Source organism: Nicotiana tabacum, chromosome 1 (genome assembly GCF_000715075.1).
Source record: "Nicotiana tabacum cultivar K326 chromosome 1, ASM71507v2, whole genome shotgun sequence".
NCBI lineage: Eukaryota > Viridiplantae > Streptophyta > Magnoliopsida > Solanales > Solanaceae > Nicotiana > Nicotiana tabacum.
The window spans coordinates 221,084,946-221,104,885 of NC_134080.1; the positions used below are offsets into that span (position 1 = coordinate 221,084,946).

General features: G+C 35.3%; 2 protein-coding genes and 1 non-coding gene across 8 annotated transcripts; 1 reads left to right on the top strand and 2 right to left on the bottom strand.

Moving 5' to 3' along the window:
* Positions 1-3,782: 3,782 nt before the first annotated feature.
* Positions 3,783-9,663, bottom strand: LOC107813662 (uncharacterized). Of its 5 annotated transcripts, none has more exons than XM_075217506.1 (7): positions 9,204-9,663; positions 7,157-7,651; positions 6,648-6,827; positions 6,403-6,531; positions 6,101-6,148; positions 5,314-5,735; positions 3,783-4,802 (listed from the first exon to the last, which is right to left on the bottom strand). In XM_075217506.1, exons 1-7 carry the CDS (start codon positions 9,649-9,651, stop codon positions 4,800-4,802), a joined length of 1,725 nt encoding a protein of 574 aa, XP_075073607.1. In that variant the 5' UTR covers positions 9,652-9,663; the 3' UTR covers positions 3,783-4,799. The 5 variants fall into 5 exon arrangements, with proteins under 5 accessions (XP_075073607.1, XP_016494431.2, XP_075073597.1 ...); XM_016638945.2 differs by having other exon boundaries at positions 3,783-4,806; XM_075217496.1 differs by having other exon boundaries at positions 3,783-4,806; positions 6,370-6,531.
* A 4,978-nt stretch (positions 9,664-14,641) lies between these two features.
* Positions 14,642-18,189, top strand: LOC107813661 (GDSL esterase/lipase At4g10955-like). 2 transcript variants are annotated; one of them, XM_075217510.1, is made up of 2 exons: positions 14,642-17,040; positions 17,190-18,189. In XM_075217510.1, exon 2 carries the CDS (start codon positions 17,218-17,220, stop codon positions 18,175-18,177), a length of 960 nt encoding a protein of 319 aa, XP_075073611.1. In that variant the 5' UTR covers positions 14,642-17,040; positions 17,190-17,217; the 3' UTR covers positions 18,178-18,189. The 2 variants fall into 2 exon arrangements, with proteins under 2 accessions (XP_075073611.1, XP_016494430.1); XM_016638944.2 differs by having other exon boundaries at positions 14,642-15,046.
* A 1,080-nt stretch (positions 18,190-19,269) lies between these two features.
* Positions 19,270-19,342, bottom strand: TRNAR-ACG (transfer RNA arginine (anticodon ACG)). Its single transcript has one exon. It is a non-coding gene; the product is annotated as a tRNA-Arg (tRNA).
* Between the last annotated feature and the right edge of the window lie 598 nt (positions 19,343-19,940).

Sequence of the window (19,940 nt, forward strand, 5' to 3'; positions counted from 1 at the left end):
TCAACAAAATAGGGCCATTATTCAGTGCCCTGGAAACAACAGAGTCACAATTCACATGATGTCCGCCCACACGCCTGTTACCTAGTACGTGCGTCACCTCAATACCAATCACATAGCACATAATTCAGGGTTTCATACCCTCAACACTAAGTTTAGAAGAGTTACTTATCTTGAACAAGCCAATTCCAATACCGAGCAAGCCAAGCGATGCTCCAAAAATGTCATCTCACACGTAGCGACCTCCGAACGGCTCAAAACTAGCCGAAACAACTCAAATACATCAGATAAAGCCCAAGGAATCAATTACAATTGATAAAGATCGAATCCTAAATCAAATCCCAAATCCGGCCAAAAATCACACCAGGGCCTGCACCTCGGAATCCGACAAAACTCACAAAATCGAACAACCCATTCAATTACGAGTCCAACCATACTAATTTCACTCAAATCAGACTCCAAATCGTTGTTCAAAACTAAAAAATTCATATTAAGAAACTTTAGACCAAAACTCCAAATTTTCATCTCAAATACTAATTAAATGATGAAAATAATGATATATTCATGTATATTAACCAAATCCGAGTTAGAATCACTTATCCCGATGAATTTCTTGAAAAACCCACAAAAAATCATCGAAACCCGAGCTCCAAAGGTCCAAAATGTGAAATAATACCCTAAGCTTCATTTATATATTACACCATCTGACCTCCCAATGTGCGGTCCGCACATTTCCAAGTGCGGTCGCATCTTTCCAAGTCCTGCGGTCGCACAAAAATTGTGTGGCCGCACTCCTCCACTGAGGTCCGCATATTTCTGTTGCGGTCCACACTTTTATGTGCGGTCCGCACCTCTCCTCTGCCTCAGCACTCCAAAATGTGCGGTCCGCACTTCCAAAAGTACCAGAACAATATTAGAGTGCCGAAATGTTCGGACTTGCTCAAAACTCACCTCCGAACACACCCGAGGCCCCTGGGACCTCGACCAAAGATACCATCAAGTCCTAAAAATACCATACAAACTTAGTTGAGCCCTCAAATCACATCAAACAACAACAAAAATATGAATCGCATACTAATTCAAGCTTAATGAACTTGAAACCTCAAACTTCTATAATTGATGCCGAAACCTACCAAATCACGTCTAATTGACCCCAAATTTTGCACACAAGTCATAAATGACATAATGGAGCTATTCTAATTTCCGGAATCGGATTTCTATCCTGATATCAAAAAATTAACTCCTCGGTCAAACTTTCAAACTTAAATTTCCGTTTTAGTCATTTCAAGCCTAATTAAACTACAGACTTCCAAATGATTTTCGTACAAGCTCCTAAGTCCAAAATTACCATACGGTTCTATTCATGTCCTCAAACAATCGAGCAGAATGTAAATGCTCAAAACGACCAGTCGAGTCGTTATAACAAGTCAACTAGAAAAGGATTGGTTAGAACTAAGTCCACAAGTATTAACACAAGTGGTAGATCGAAAACTGGATCAATCCCTGTGTATCATTACTGTAACAAAGTTGGATATAAATATTCCTTTTGTAGATTTAGTAAATCTAATGTTTCAGGATGGATTTGGAAACCCAAAAACAATCCTGATTCCAGTAGAACTAACCAACAAGGACCCAAGCAAGCTTGTGTACCTAAAGAAGGTGATTTTGTTTTTGCAGGAACACCACAGAAAGAGCTGCAAAGGAAAATGGTATTTAGACAGTACATGTTCCAGTCACATGACGGGTGGTAAAATCTATTCAAAAAAGTCACAAAGATAAATGGTGGAAACATCAAATTTTGGGATGATTCAAAAGGAAAGATAGTTGGCACCGACACAGTTCCATTCGGCAATAATTGTGATATCACAGAGGTATATCTTGTAGATGGACTCAACTACAATCTCTTAAGTATAAGTCAGCTATGTGATTCGGGATACGAAGTAAAGTTTAAAAAAAAAGGATATGCCATTGAAGATGAGACATGTAATATCGTTCTTCCAGGAAAATTGTATGGAAATGTTTATGTTCTTGATGACATTGAAAATCTATATATTCATATTTGTTTAGCATCCATATCTGATGATCCATGGCTTTGGCATAAAAAAAACTTGGTCACGCAAACTTGCATCTAATTGAAAAACTCTCCAAGCATGATTTAGTTATTGGTCTTACCAAACTCAATTTTTCTAGAAATCATGTATGTGATGCATGTCAGATTGGTAAACAGACTAGAAACTCTTTCAAATGTCTTTGGCACTTTCGAAGTTGTGGCCAAAATTTGATTGACCTTGTTGTATTTATTCTAAAAAATCGTACGCTTAATAAATCCTTTTATCCCATTTCATATGAAATTTATATTTGATTGGACATGAAGTTTAAGAAACAAAGGGGAAAAAATTGAGACATAAGCTCAATATGGCAAAGTATAAAAAATTTCGTTACTCCCTCCTTTCCCAGTTACTCCCTCGGTTCACTTTTACTTATCCACTACTGACTTTGCACGCCCCCTTAAAAAATAATAAATAAAGTGCATAATTTACCATGATACCCATATTAATTAGTGTATAGTCTTAAAAGATTAGAAAAGTGATTTGGAATGAGTAATTAATGCTAAGGACAAAACAAAAAAAATAGTAATTTTTTATATGCAAAAAGTGATAAATAAAAATACAAATTTATTTTTAAAATACTTAACAACTAAAAGTGAACGAAAAAAGTAGTTATCATGTATAATAAAATAGAAATTCTTATCATTTTAAAAATTCAAGAGAGAATTAGATCCTTTTTCAGCTTTATCCTTAGCATTAATTTTTCTAGAATTAAGAGGCACTTGAATAGATAAATATAAAGAATTGATGTGAGGTGGATCATTCAAATCACTCTTCTTGATAATATTTTCTTAATGGATGTGTAAAATCTTATTTTGACAACTAAATGGGAATGAAGAGAATACTTTACTAGAAGTAATCTAATAAGTGGTGATGACTGCACAATAGAAATTAAGGTATAGGTTAAATAATTTTAAAAATATGGGTATAGATTAAATAGGGGCGACCAGATAGGACGCCCCGTACAATTTTTACGTCCAAACGTGTAATGTCATTAAGGATAAAATTGATATACTAATTTTAAATTATTTTTAAATAAAAAAAATGTATCACATAAAAAGTGATGGAGGGAGTACTAGAATATTCAGAAATTTCCTTAGTAGGACAATAACGTTGTTATCGTTAGTCGTATGAAATCACAGTCCACTCTGAAATTTCCTTTCTAGTTCCAATCGTATTAATTCTTTCTAAGGTATAATGTTAACTTAAACGGTGTATTTATCTTAAATAATTCATTTAGTATGTATAAATTACTAATTTAGAATTCAATAATTCAAAAGGTCTAAAATCCGGAACCATAAACTTCAAATCCTTGATTCAGAGACAAACCTATGTTATAAAGAGATGGTGTCACCGGCAATTCGGCAAAAATTTCATATATACTTGTATATGACTTTTAAAAAATAGTGATATATTAGAAGTGACCCCCTATATATAAAGCTGATTTTGATTGAATGAAAAAATACACCCACGACCATCAAATCCTTGGTCCGCCTCTGCCTCGATTGGCCTGTGTGTCTGATTTCAAAGTCCCATATGAATCTGTTCTTGTAAGATTTTGTGGATACAAATCTCCTACATTTGTAAACAAGTACAACTACAATAATAGCATTTAACTTGTTGTAGAGCAAGTTGCTTCCTATTTTAGAATATTCTTGGAAAATAGCTCTAGGAAGATTTATGTACAACACTCAAACCTGCATCATGACTAATTTGACACATTTACAATGGCATGACATGTTCTCTTACTCAATACAATCAAATTTTTATACATTAGGAAAAAAAAATGCATAAATCATTCAGCATTCACACAGGGACCGGGAAAGGGTCACACCTAAAGGAGCGTGATGTAAACAGCCTACCCTGACGCAAGTATCAGCGGCTGATTCCACGACTCGAGCCTATAACCTACAGGTCACACTGAGACAACTTTACAGTTGCTCCAAGACTTCCCTTCAAATGTTTTTATACATGAATTTGACAATTTAAGATCAATCTCAAACATATATGGACATCTGCAGTTACACCCTCCATATTGATAAAGTAGCTAGGTACAAATACATGCGATTCTCCACATGCAATTTGCTCAATAGAACGGGCGATTACTCTTCTTGCCAAAGATGCCACGCCCATAAGTCGAAGAAATCAAAGCAGCAAGGAGAGGAAACTGCATAAGCACAAAGGAGATGATCGGTAAACAAGCGAGTGTAGCCACAGGTACAAGAACATATGATTTCCTCTGTCCGGACACAAGATATACCGTTGCACTGAAGCTAAGCGTCATGAGTGTTATGGAAAGAAATAGTGTGAACAAACCCAGAATTAGACTTCTAGGCAAAGCATAGAGAAAATCTTCTTCTGCATAACGGGATGTCAGAACGGACAAAAACACTAACATAGAGGTACTAGAAGCGAATAGTGATGCTGCATTTGAGATGGCGAAAATGCTGAAAGCACTGTTTCTGGAGAAAATGGGGAGTCCACTTTCGTTGTCGTTTCCACCTGGAACTGTAATTGCTGCTGCAAATGCGATGGTAGCAACGAGTGCTGCTGCAATTGTGCACGAATTTGCTGTAGCTTTCATCCATTCCTCTCCGTTTATCTTCAACTCAGCATGTTCTTTAGTAAATACTTCAGCAGGAATTTTGTCCTCATTATTGCCAAATTCCCAGTAAGAAGGCGGTACAAGCTTCTTTACTGCCTATACAAGATCGTTACGCAATGTTAGTGAAGATCTGCTGCCACAAGGGTTCTTTCTTTCTATTTGCCGAAAAGTATAAAATAGTTACTACTCCATAATACTACTAGGGTAAAATGACAGAAAAGGAAAGCGCATCAAAGACGTTGAAAAATTGAAATTGAGATTAATTAACTGTAAAATAAGGTTCAGATAGGCGGTAGCTCTACAAACAAACTTGTTTTGTTTAGAAATGAGTGGTCAAATCCTAAACGTTGCGCTTAAAGTAAGTTATTGAATGGCATATTAATCCACAAGAACTATGGTGAGAGGTACATGTCCAACAATTAGCACGTCCAATGCTTACGAAACACAGTTGCACATTTAACATTGGTATAATCTATGGTAACAAAATTCTTCCGTAGACAAGCTAAGAATAAAACTGGATTAGATCTGGAAGAAAAACTATGTATATTTACACGTAATGGCATAAATTTAAAAAATGCGGGAGTACAATGAAGTTATATTTACCTTAAACCACTGTAATTCTCGTTGCATATGAAGAGCTGGTCCAGAAACGAGGTTTAGTTTATTTTGTGGCGCCAGTTTTCCAGCCAAATGCAACATGGTATTGTGAGACGAGTCTATTGAAATCATCAACTGATGCCTATGCTGACTCATCTGATAAACCAAGTTAAACACATTTTCGCAGCGATGCTCAATTGCAATGTGAAATATATTCTTGCCACTTCGGTCGGTAAAGTGAACTAACGAAGGAAATTTCCTCACAATAATTTCAACAAGCTCATAGCTTCCATAGCGTGCTGCTTCAAGAAGAGGACGACTAACAATTGAGACAACTTCGTCGTGACTCAAACTCTCTATTTTCTCACATAGGCATTCTGCAAGCTTAAGTGCATTGTAATGTTTTTTGTTGTGTTTCAAAGGAGGCGCTGCAATGCATGATCAGACGTGAGACGATGAGCAAAATCTCGATGTGTTTAGCTTTTGGGGAGGTAAAGTAAAACTATTACTACTAATAGGGATAAAGTTAAATTCACCAAATAATATATGTATGAATGGGAAATGTGAATGACTTTTTATTTAGTAGTACTACCTACGAGGAATTGGTTTTATCTCTAAACTACATGCCATCGAATTAGAATGACATTATTTTCCGACAAATTTGAAAAATAGACATTCCGTTAAAGGAGTGATGTATCATTTCCACTTTATATTTGAATAGCAAAGTATATAAAGAAAGATAAATTTCTTTATGAAATAAGGCACAGTATATTGGGATAGCAGGAAAACTTACCTATTTTTATAAGAACGTCAAACAGAAGGGCACCCAACTTCTTGATCGCTGAACGGAGACCAAGTTATTTATTAGTTTAACACTGTGTATAGAAATGCATGTCATCAAGTATGTGATTTTTAGTACTTCAATTAATTCATTTTCTCTTCCTTTTTGTTTTTCTCCTTTTGAGAATGTCTCTGCCTTCAAAATGTATTGTGGACATATCTCTTGGAACAAATTCATATTCCTCGAAAGATGAAGGAAAAAGGAAAGATGATAAGACTCACCAGTAATGAAGTAAATCCTTTGATAAGACTCACCAGTAATGAAGTAAATCCTTTCACAAATTGGTGAAAGCCAGCAGCTTTTTGGCTTTAACATTTGTCGTTCATTGGTTACATTCTCAATGTCATCCGGTATTCTTTCATGTGTGACTTCTTGAAGTTGACCTGATGGGAACACCTTAATGATTAAGACAAATGAAATTAAAAGGTGATAACTTAAACAAGAGTTAATTAAAGCTTTTTCTTTCTTTTTACAGAAGGAGGCCAAGGAGGTTACTCACACGAGAAGAATAATCGTTGCCAACAGTTTAAATGACTCCCACTTCGTTGCCAACAGTTTAAACGACTTCCACTACGGAATGCAAATTCCTTCATGGCAAGCTCCTTCAAAGCAGACGATCTTTCATCTGTGTCATTTTTTGCCAAATCAGGATGCTTTGTGACCAACTCTGTAGCGAAATCTGCCAATTATTCTTGCTAAATATTAGAGTAGGTAATAAGCTGAAATGATATACTCCCTCTGTCCCAATTTATGTTGTGGAGTTTGACTCAGTATGGAGTTTAAATAAAAAAATAAGATTTATGTTCTCTACAACAACACTTCGCGATAGCAGCAAAAAATGTATGGAAAAATGACGCCATTATAAAGAGGTTTGACTGCATTAGATATATGTATATATAAGATTGGGACTATAAATTATCTTATAGTATAATCGATCAAATGAATCATTCGATACGGAACTTGTGAAATGTAGAATAAAATTGTAAGTAAGAGATAAGATGTGCTCACCATACATGTCAGAATGGATTAATCGACGGAGAAGCCTAATGCCACTGGTGCCTGTATAAGAATCAAGGACTGTGGTGACACCCAAAAGATAAGTATACACATCCATAGAATTGTATCCATATTCAGCTGCATCATGGATTGGATAAAGACCATCGCAACCAATATTAGGCAAATCCTTATTTCGGGCAACAAGGAGTTTAGCTGCGTGTAAGTTGCCAAATCTAGCAGCATAGTGAAGAGGAGTGCTCCCAAGACAATCTGTCATATCCAACGGATCGTCCTCCATCGAGGCCACCAACTTCTCGACGAAATGCTTGGCGTTATCATTCTTTGCGCCAACCGCGACGTGTAGTGCTGTCTGTAGGAAAGAGTTGAGCGGAGCTCTGCTCGCGTTGTTCTCTCGACTGAAGAATGCTTCTGCTTTCTCCCAAGTTCCATCCAGTGAAGCTCTGTATAGTGGCAAGTATCGGTTGTAATCTTCTTCATCACTATCTTCTGTAAAATCACAAATCCTCATTATTTTATTATATGCAATCCTTTTTTTATAACCGTCGCGTCTGGGCCAACTTGCGCGAAACTCTGTACCTGCGACTTCCCACCAACACAGATACCGGATAACTCTATCCACCAAGGCTTTTATATACAATCTATTATATTGCCCACTGTTACCAATCCCTTTTAAGTAACTTTTTTAAAAGTTCTAATATGTAAATTCTGTTTTAAACTAATTATATTGTTTTATCTGTACTTCAAATGATGATATATCTCATTCCACATTATGATTTCACAACACAATTGACTGGTGCTTTTTAATTGCAACACCTATATCTTATTCTTTCTAGCTACGGGTTTGGCAGAACCCAATACTTTTGGCCAAAAAATCTTATATTTGTATTAAGAAATACCTTGAAAATGTACAAATAATTTATCCAGAACCCAATAAGCTGCTTTTTCTAGAATCTAGAACCCATCAATTCAACATTCTAGATCTGTCTCTGGCATCTATATATTTTTAATAGCGTGATGTTTTTTCCCATTTTTAGATGTCTTTTCCCATTTTTAGTCTATGTTATTGGATTTGCATATATAACAAACTAATTTATGGAGTAAAATATGTAAACAAATAGTAATAAAACATGTCAGTTGAGTAACATAGGACAATGAAAGAATGATAAAAGTGGGAGAACAACAAAAATAAGTGTTGCACCCAAAGGTGTAAATTAGTGGTCCGTGAACTGTGGTGAGAATCATGAGGTCTCAGGTTCAAATTTCAGTGAAGGCAAAAAGAGTAGTTAATTTCTTTCCATCTGTCCAAGTCTTGGCGAATAGAGTTATCCGATACTTGTGCTGGTGGGAGTTAGCATGCATCCCTGAAATAAGTCGAGGTGTGTCTAAACTGACTCGGAAAAAGTAAGCCTTGCATCCAATTAGGGTTAACTAGTAGTCAATAAAGTATGTTGAGAACCATGAGGTTTCAGGTTCAAATCCGCGAAGGCAAAAACACTAGGTAATTTCTTTCCATTTGTCCAAACCTTGGCGAACAGAGTTATCCGATACTTGTGCTGGTGGGAGTTAGCATGCATCCCTAAATTAGTCGAGGTGCGCCTAAACTAACTCGGAAAAAATAAGCCTTGCATCCGAGGCTTAACTAGTCAGTGAAGTATGTTGAGAATCATAAGGTCTCAGGTTCAAATCCTAGCGAAGGCAAAAAACCTAGGTGATTCCATCTGTTCAAGCCTAGGTGGACAAAGTTATGTGATACTTGTGCTGGTGGGAGTTAGCATGCGTCCCTTAAATTAGTTGAGGTGCACCTAAACTGACTCGGAAAAAATATGTCGTGCATCCCAGGTTCGAGGTCTCAGGCTCAAATCCTAGCGAAGGCAAAAATATTCAGTAATTTCTTTCCATCTGTCCAAGCCTAGGTGGACAAAGTTATCCAATACTTTTGCTGGTGGGAGCTAGCAGGTGTCCCCGTAATTAGTCAAAGTGCACGCAAACTAACCCGGATATCACGATTATTTTAAAAAAGAACAAAAATAAGCCTAACCTTCAAATTGAGGATTGCAAATATGGTCCAACTCCAACCAAACATCTCTTGCAGTAGCTTTATCGAGCACATCTCGAAGAACTTGTTCAGTAAGAGAGCCAAGAATCAATCCTTTAACAAAACGGTCACTCTTTTTCCATTGCAAATAATCGAACCCATCAGTTTCTAGTAGTGATGTGATTGTTCCATCGACAAAACCAAGTAATTCTTGACTTTCAAGCAGACAAACTATCTGTGCTTTCCATAGACTATAATTTGATTTTGATAGCTTTATTGATACAAAATTTGCTTCATTTACTGTTAATAAGTAGCGGTTTGGGATCTCAATTGCCATAGAAGATGCAGAAATATCATATACAGTTGTTTCTACTTGTTCACAAGGAGGAAATGAAAAAGACAATAGGTCCACTGAAAAGCTTTTAACCAAAGGACTGTGACAGTAATCCATTTGAGAATCTAACTTTCCCTTAGAATATCCTATGTGGCATTATTAATAATAATAATAATAAATGGAGTCTGAGGAGGGCAGTATGTACCCACATCTTATCTCTATCTTATATGAGGTAGAAATAGTGTTCCCGATAGACCCTCAGTTCAAGACAAGTGTTTAAAAAATATAAAATATCGAAGAAAAAAAGATAAGAGGTAGAAGAGGTTCCTAGTTACGACAGACTCTAATTGATATAAGAATTGTAAGATTTCAAAAAAAAATGAAATTCTTTTTAAGTGAAAATAATTTGGACATGAATATAATTTTGGGTTGTTTTTGAAGTTTTGTGAATGATCTGAGTAAAAAATTTGAAAAACAATTTTTTGGAATTTTTTAAATTTTCGAAAAATTTTAAAATTAATCTTCAAGTGAAAATTGAAAATTTTATGGTCAAACACTAATTTCGAAATAAAAATAAAAATTCTATATCGGGCTCTAAGCTTAAGATAAATGTTAGAATCTAACTTTCCCTTTTTGTTCCTTTTTTCTCCTCTTTTTTTTTTAATATAGAATATCCTAAGTGGCATTGTTAACAACAATAACAACAACAAGTGGGGGTATGATGTGGGTGGGGTATGTACATACCTTACCTCTACCTTATACGGGATAAAAAGATTATTTTCGATAGATTCTCAGTTCATAAAAGTGTTTGAAAAATATAAAAGTAAAAATTTAAGATAAAAATATCGGGAAAAAATAACAATCTATCGGAAAGATAGTTTTCGATAGATCCTTAGCTCAACACGGGTGTTTGAAAAATATAAGAATAAAAAAGCCAAGATGAAAATACTGGGAAAAAAATAATAGCAGCAAAATAGTAGCATGCCCAAGGTAAAAAGAAAAAAGAAAAAAATAATGATAACATATGTGGCACTGTTAAAAGGTCATTGAGTGAGTTGGGGTCATTAGTAGAATTAAAAAAAAGTTAGGGGTGCTTTTCAAACTCTTTAAAATTCAATTTAGCTGAGTTAGCATACCTACTTGATTTTTCAATTAAATTTAATGAATTGTTTAACATATATATTAAGTAATCAACTCAGTGATTTTAAAGTGATAAAAAATAAGTGATAACATATCTTCTTCTTCTTTAATTATTTCTTTTGTACATTTTATCGGGAGAGGTTTGGGATCTCAAATGTCATAGGACAGCCCAGTGCATTAAGCTCTCGCTATGCGCGGAGTCTGGGGAAGGACCGAACCACAAGGGTCTATAGTACGCAGTCTTACTCTACATTTTTGCAAGAGACTGTTTTTATGGCTTGAACCCGTAACCTTCTGATCACATGACAGCAACTTTGCCAGTTACGCCAACACTCTCGTTCGAATCTCAAATGCCATAGATGCAGAAATATCACATACAGTCTTTCCTATTTGCAAGTAGGGGGGATAAAGACAATAGGTCCACAGCTTGTGGAGAGACCAAAGGACAGTGACTGCAGTAATCCACTTGAGAATCTAACTTTCCGTTCATTTTCTTTTCTCTTTTTTTTTTTTAATTTGTAGAATATCCTACGTGGCATCGTTAACAACAACGAGTGGGTTCCGATGAGGATAGGGTGTACACAAATCTTACCCTTACCCTCAACTCAAGACAAATGTTTGAAAAATACAAGAGTAAAAATAATTAAGATGAAAATACTAAAGAAAAAAAGGTAGGAGGTAGAAAGGTAGTTTCCGATAGACCAGAGGCGGACCTAGAATTTAAATATCACAGAGGCACCACTTTAAAAATAAAATAAAAAATTATGCATCGTAGGAGCATGGATTCACCTGAGTCATCAAAAAAGTCAAACCAGCTCCTCTGTCCAGATTTTGCGATTTGAGGGGCCATATGTGCATTGTTATTAGAATTACAAAAAAGTTGGGGGTTCTTTTCAAACTCTATAAAATTCAATTAGCTGAGTTAGCATACCTACTTGATTTTTCAATCAAATTTAATGGGTTCTTTGAACATATTTATTAAGTAATCAATTATAGGTTCAGTGGTTTTAAAGTGATAAATTTTTCAGTGTATTAACTTTATACAAAAGGTTTAAGTGAAATGATTATTTGAAATCATTAACTCATATATTTCAATAAAGTTCAAAGGTAAAGTTTACAAATAGTCATACTATTATAGATTTTTTGCATCAAAGTCAATAATTTTATTGTCACCTTATAGTCACAATACCATTAACCAAATGATCACAACAGCCAGAAAATGTAATTCCCGGTGGGTTTTTTTCCGTGGGATCTTTACACAAATAGTCGGTCATATTAATTATTTATTTGTTATAGTCATATACATAAATTATATATTGATTATACATAATTATACACATGTAATACATAAATTATGCATATATTATATATTCGCATTCACCGGCTATTTTTAATTTAAGTAATAGATCGGATGGCTATTTGGATTAATTCTTCTTTTTTGTTCCCTTTTCAACTTTTTCAAATAAATGGCCATCGAAAAAAATAAAGAAATGGAGATTCATCACACCAATAAGCTCTCGGCTACATTATCATTTTTTTTAAAAGGATTTTTACCTTCCTATGTCATGTCTTCTTCTTCTTCTTCAAGTTTCAATCTGAAATTCAGTCAAAATCAAGTCTAATCTTCACCAAATACACTCAAAATTGAGATATAAACTCCAAACAATATTCTCAATTGTTTGCAACAACACCCAATCTAAACAAATAATGGTTTTTGAAAACCTAAATTCGAATTCAAAGTTTTATGATAGATTAGTCTTCGAATCTTCAATTCCTACGACCTTCTTACTAGGTGCTGAATTTATCTCTTGAAAAAGACTATCAAACTACAGGATAATCCGATTTTCAAGAGAGCACAATACAAACGAAGTGTCACAAGTTTGAATTCAATAATATTCTTGCACTGTTAAAGTCCATACTTAGTGAGTAACAATGTAAAAGAGAAAAGGGCAAACCAGTGACAAACTAGAAGTTACTTCAATAGGTTGATTGGTAGAAGATAACTTTTAGGCTTACGTTATTGAGAGAAAAAGATAGTGAGAAAGAGTGATGAAGAAAGAAAGAAAAATAGATGAGAGAGGCGGCAGTGAGGAAAGAGGAGAGGAGACAAAAAAGAAAAATGATATAACTAAATCCCCTAATTTAAAGCATTAATAATGTATTGTATATAATTTGTAAGTAATCCTTGTTTAGGGTGGGTCATATATAAAACTAGGACAATTTTGGTAAATAAGTTTCAAATATTGTATAGAAAGGGAAAAAATCCCTTTTTAAAATTACTTCTTTTATATACTTTAGTAGGATAGATTTTAGAATTAAGAATATATTGTTTTCCACCATTATTGGTATATATATAAGTTAAATATAAAGCAAAACAATAACAATGACCTCTAGATTTTTCATTTTCCAAGAGAAGAGGTAAATTTAAGTCCTAAAATAAATTAAACTAAAGGTTCTTTTTTTAAAGGTCGTTTAAAAAAAAACTAGCATGGTAAAAAGAAGTTCACACTATTGGGTTGTTGTTGTTGTTGTTGGTAAAGAAGTTCACAAAAAGTTACTTTTTCGATTATTGTGATCATTTGGTTATCAAGATTAGGAGTGGCAAACGGGCGGGGCGGGTCGGATATGGTTCGGGTTGAAAATGGGTAATGAAAAAACGGATCAATTATCCGACCCGACCCATATTTAATACGGATAAAAAACGGGTTAACCGGCGGATAATATAGGTTACTCATATTATCCATGACTTCTTGTATATGATCACTTTTGGAAGTATTCTTAGTCTCTCTAATTTGAGGAACCCCCAATTTGAGGTTTTACAAATGTAAAAGTTAGACTCATTGGTTATCCATTGGTTACTCATTAGTTATCCATTTTCTAAATGGATAATATGGTTCTTATCCATATTTGACCCGTTTTTAAAAAGTTATTATCCAACTCATTTTTTAGTGGATAATATGGATGGTTAACTGTTTTCTTTGAATCATTTTGCCATCCCTAATCAAGATGATACTTGTATGACTTTTAAGTGACAAAACAAAGTTGTAATTTTTTTTATAGTTATGATTATTTGTGAAATTAGTCCTATTCTGGGGGCTTACATGCTAATAAAATTGGAAAAACTACATTGTATAGCTGCTTCCAACACTATAGTCGGCAATATATATTTTTTTGCATATTTCTTGTATATTTAACTAGCGCATGTAATTATTTTTAGCCGATTAGCCAAACGTGTAACTTGCCCAATAAAATATGCAGTGAACTTTAAGGGTCGTTTGGTTGGGAAACAAGTTATCTAGGATAGTCGGTTAGCCAAATGTGTAACTTGCCCAATAAAATATGCAGTGAACCTTAAGGGATCGTTTGGTTAGGAAACAAGTTGTCTCACGATAGCCGATTAGCTAAATGTGTAACTTACCCAATAAAATATGCAGTGAACCTTAAGGGGTCGTTTGGTTGAGAAACACGTTATCTGAGGATTAATTATCCTGAGATTAGTTATCTCGAGATTGTTATCCCACCCTCTCATAGAGATAAAAGTGACACTATAATCCCGGAATAACTAATCACAGGATTAGTTATACCGCAATTTTATCTCAACCAAACGTGGAATAAAAACAACAACAACCCATTATAATCCCACTTAGTAAGGTCTGAGGAGGGTAGTGTGTACGCAGACCTTACCCCTACCCTAGGGTAGAAAGACTGTTTCCAAATAGACCCCCGACATCCTTCCCTCCAAAAACTTACCACCTTGCTCTTGGGGAGACTCGAACTCACGACCTCTCAGTTGGAATAAACGTGGAATAAACTCATCTCAAATTTAATTCTGTAATTAATTATCCCATATTCCCCTGCCAAACGAGCCATGAAGAGGCAGGGAGGAAATCCAACAATGAGAAAATATGACCGTTAGAGACGCCATAAACAAAAGCCAAATATAATTCAAAATTTGCCATTAATAATGATGACTATCTAATCCTTTAATTTCAATCCAACAATTGGATTCCTCATTAATATTACCGAATCAGATACCATGTACAAATCTTAAAAAATCCAAAACACACACACACACACACATCATTTTTGCTAAGTTCTGTGGTCACATATTGTTCAGGTGATAAAGGGACATTACGCTCAAGCTTGATTTTTTTTTTCTTCATTAGACTCGTTACGTTGTTCGATTGGAGAAGTGGGGTTGTTCATAGATGGCAAAAAAGAGTGATGAAGAGATGAGAAGTGAAACGGTAGCAGCAGCTGAAGGAGAGGCAAAAATGGAGGGTTCTGTTGAATCTCATCCTTATGCATTTCACATTTCGGGTCCTCGAAATGTTTCTTCTCCTAATTGGAGAGATCTCATTAATTCTAGTTGGTTAGTTCTCTGTGTGTGTGTGTGTGTGTCCATTTTCTTGATTTGTTTTCAAAGTTGCAAGCTTTAGTCCTTACCTGATCATATAGAGTGTGATTTTTTCAGTTGGGGGATTTTAGTGCGGTGTTTGTCCAGATTTTCTTACCATAATTGGTTTTCATATCTCATGAAGTAAAGGACAACATATTTACCATAATTGGGTTTTTCTTTTCCTAGAAGGAACTTATAAATCTCTCATATTTGGCTAGTGTTTTTTTTGTAGTAAAAGGTTTGGAGTTCTATAAATTAAAATCCGCCTTTTTCATTCATTAGCATCCACAATGTAGCCATACGGGGTTTGAGAGTCGTGTTTAGGGGGATAACTTTACGGGATAAGTGTGTCACTTGTGTTTGCCTCTTCGTGAACTTGTTCTCCCGATATTTTGTACTCTTTTTTTATATAGCGGATTGCTCATCTTCCCCCGTGGACGTAGATCAGTTGACCGAACCATGTTGGATGTTTGTGTCTCTTTTAGTATATTTCTCTTTTGTTGTATGATTTATCGTGGTTGAAGATATGCGTCGCTAGCTTCCACAGGAGACTTGATTTTTTCGGTCCTAACATTTAGACAGTGAATTTTGTGACTTTTTCTTGATTTCAGATTTCATTGTTTTCTAGCTTTGTATTTGGTTGATTTTTGTGGTTTAACTGAATTCTAGCTGAAGCTGATTCTTATTTCTAAGGACCTTATTTATATATTTAGATTCTTGGCTTAGGCTTTCAGTTGAAGTTAATGGTGGTGTCGCGCAGCCAATTCTCCTGTTATCTCTGAAAATATAGACAGTGAGCAATTTTTTTTTTGTTCTTCTAGCTGGCGTATACTGATTTTTCAAACCATAATAAGCAACGTACAAAAAGTTAAATGTACGCAGAGGCAGATCTAGGATGGGTTTTACGAGTTCAACTAAACCATTGCTTTTGGCTCAACCTTTGTATTCATATGCGAAAGAATTAAAATGTATATGTATACAGTATACATTCATTCTGTACCCAGTGGCACTAGATCTTGGACTTGCCACTGAATTTAGGGATCAAATGTTAGTTGTTTCTTGTATAAGTCCAGCGTGATATTGTTGGATTTTCAAGGTTTAGCCATGCCATTGTGCGTGAAATAGGTCGCTTTTTTGGGTAAATCTATAGCATATCTGTGATTCTTTAATGAATCAATCGCTAAAACACCAAATAAGTTCTTATGGATTGTCATTTGTCGGACCAACGAATGTAGTTAATGGATTCAACTATTTTTTTCTAGCCTGAGGCAGTAGAATTTGACTTCTGCAGTGTATGAATCAAGTCATGGTAATGATTTTCTTGAAACTGAATAGGCAAATGTGAGTCAAACTCAACCTGCTTATGGCTCTCCTTATGGTAATAGACTGGAAAACGCGTTGCATTGGCATTATTACAGATGTGAGATGTCCATTCGAAATGTTTCTTGGTACAGTTTTATTATGTCCATGTAATTTCAAGATACTTGTTTATACTAGTCTGTTATTTTGTTATTGCTTTACTCATACTTTGATAGGATGGAATTTGGTTAATGTCCTACTATGTGACTGTTGATATATGCCTTTTTGTTGATTTCAGTATTAACTGGTATCTTCATAGCGATGTTAGTTAACTCAATCACTTGATATCTTGTGGTTGAGCCAAAACTTCCATTATTTGATCTCAAGAATGAGGAAGATCACTGGTGTTGTCCATAAATTGTCAGCGTCATCTTTTTATCTCTTTCTCTTTTCATTCTCAATATGCAACTACTATCTTATCTTTCACCTCGGTTTCTTAGTATTTTGTTGTTGTTACAGTTTGTTGCTACTGTTTCCTGTTGTCGTTATTATCTTTCTGGCCCTCTTTGTTGATATTGCTTGTTTCTACTGTTTCTTTTAATCTTTCTTGAGCCTAGGGTCTATCGGAAACAGCCTCTTTACCTTCCCAGGATAGGGGTAAGGTCAAGGTTTGTGTACACACTACCCTCCCTAGACCCCACTTGTGGGATTTTACTGGATTGCCGTTGTTGTTGTTGTTGTGCTCCTGATCTTACAAAAAGAATATCAACTTACTATTCTTCAACTCTGACGCGAAATAAGTTATTCAATTGGGCAGGAAGGATGCTAACTACAAAAGAACTGTAATGGCCTGTTTTGTCCAAGCAGTTTACCTTCTTGAAATCGACAGACAAGAAAACAGGACAGAAGAAAATGCACTTGCTCCAAAATGGTTGATACCCTTCAAGTACAAGTTAGTCGAGACTCTAAACGATGAACGAGATGGATCCATTTTTGGTGCAATCTTAGAATGGGACAGATCAGCAGCATTGGCTGATTTTGTACTAATCAGACCAAGTGGTGCACCTAGGGCTGTTGTAGCCTTAAGAGGAACACTTTTAAAAAGCCAAACAATGAGAAGAGATATCGAAGATGATCTCCGTTTCTTAGCTTGGGAAAGTTTAAAAGGTTCCGTAAGATTCAATGCAGCACTGAAGGCGTTAAAATCAATCGCCAACAAGTATGGAAGCAATAATGTGTGTATTGTAGGCCATTCACTTGGTGCTGGATTTGCTCTTCAAGTTGGAAAAGCGTTAGCGAAAGAAGGTATACATGTAGAGGCACATTTGTTCAATCCACCCTCAGTTTCACTTGCTATGAGTTTCAGAAACATTGGCGAAAAAGCTGGATTCGCGTGGAAAAGATTCAAATCATCAATGCTCTCGTCAAACACTGATACTGAAACCAGTTGCAACGAAAATATGCCATCATTTCGGATAGGTCTAAAACAATGGGTGCCTCATTTGTACATTAACAACAGCGATTATATATGCTGTTCGTATACTGATCAAGATAACGATTTACAAGACAAGCACGCTGATAAGGAGAACGCGAAACCAGCAAACGGACATTTTGCTGGTGCAAAGCTTTTCTTGTCATCAAATAAAGGGAAACAGAAGTTTCTTGAGGCACATGGATTGGAACAATGGTGGTCTGATAATTTGGAATTACAAACGGCTATTAGTAACAGCAAGCTTATTACTCAGCAGTTGAAGTCTCTGTACACTATTCCTGCTTCTCAATTAACACAAGCGAAGCGCCAATGAATTGAAATGCTTCCTTTTTTGTGTGTGCATCTTTATTTTTCATACATTTTTTCTCCTTGCGCTTGTATTAAAAATGAACTTTTCGAAATTTATATAAAGGGAGGAGCTATAAAAGAACCTCAATATGGAATTTAGTTTATGATCAAGCTCAACTTTTCATTCTAAGAGTATAAGCTTTCTAGTCTCCTTTGTGATCTATAGGTCACGAGTTCGAGCCGTGGAAGCAATCATTAATGCTTGCATTAGGGTAGACTGGTAGTTGTCTACGTCACACCCCTCGGGGTGCAACCCTTCCCCAGACCCTGCGTGAACACGGGATGCTACCCTTCCCCGGACCCTGCGTGAACGCGGGATGCCTTGTGCACCGGCCTGCCATTTTTAGTCTCTTTATGCACACCGATAAAGAACCTCAATATAGAATTTAGTTTATGATCAAACTCATTTTTTCATTCTAAGAGTATAACCTTTCTAGCCTCTTTTGTGACCTATCTGCCACTAAAGCTTGCATTATGGTAGGCTATCTGCATATCACCACCCCTTGGGGCGCAGCTCTTCCCCGAATGTTGCGTGAATGTGAGATGCCTTATGCACCGTGCTATCCTTTTTTAGTATCTTTATGCAGGGCGATAGAATATTTTGTTCGAGTAAATGTAAGCACTAGCTTTAGCCAGTTCATGAAAACCATAGCCTTCCTTCCTTTTCTCAGTAAGTTTGAATTGGTTAAAATTTTGCCCAAACAAAAAGCATAGAGAAGAAAAATCAAGTGACTTAATATGGATTCAAATTTTCTTGTATAATGCAAATGGCAAAGCCAATTTTTTTTTTTTATGACAATCGACATGAACATGGGAATGCCTTGTGCACCGGACGGTCATTTTTGGTCTCTTTATGTATGTCGATACAATGTTTTGTTCGATTAAATGTAAGCACTACCTTTAGATAATTCATGAAAATCATAGCTTTTCTTCTCTAGTAAGTTTGAATTCGTTAAAATTTGCCCCAAAACAAGAAGAAAATTCAAGTGACTTAATAGGGATTCTAATTTTGTTTTACCATGCAAACGGCAAAGCCAAAAATTAAAATAATTACAATCGACTCTGCTGGGGATCGAACCCAGAATCTCTGGTTCCGTAGACCAGCGCCTTATCCATTGGGCCACAGAGTCCTTGTCGTCATACTCAACATAAAGATAATCTAAAAGGGAGAATGACACAGTTACCCACAAAAACAAAACTATTTACCCTTATCTATCCATTTGTTTTTCTACCCATCAAACTAATTACATTTCCTATCCATAGTAGTTTTTGTGGGGAATTTTCTCTTTTTTATTTCTATGCTTCTTTTCTTTTTTTCTTTTCTTTTTTTCTCATTTTCTTCTTATTTTTTTCTTTTTTCTCTTTTATTCATTTATTTTTGCCCAGATCGTATTATTGTTATTTTTATCATAACTTATTTCGTACTCAAATTTGACTCCTTATTTTTTTATTTCTTTATTTCTTGTTCCTTTTCTAATTCTACGTGATTGCGATGCAAACCTTGATCTACTTCCCTACAAATATCAGTACACACTCTACCATTAGCAATAACACTACCAGTTATGGAGCAAGAAAACATAATATACGGCCACTAAATCTCCATATATACTAGTTAAAATAGAAATGATAATAAAATATTGAAAAATGCAATAAAAATATAAGTAGCAAAAAATAACTTCTGGTACCATATGATACCAATATGGTATATATGTATACCAACAGAGTATA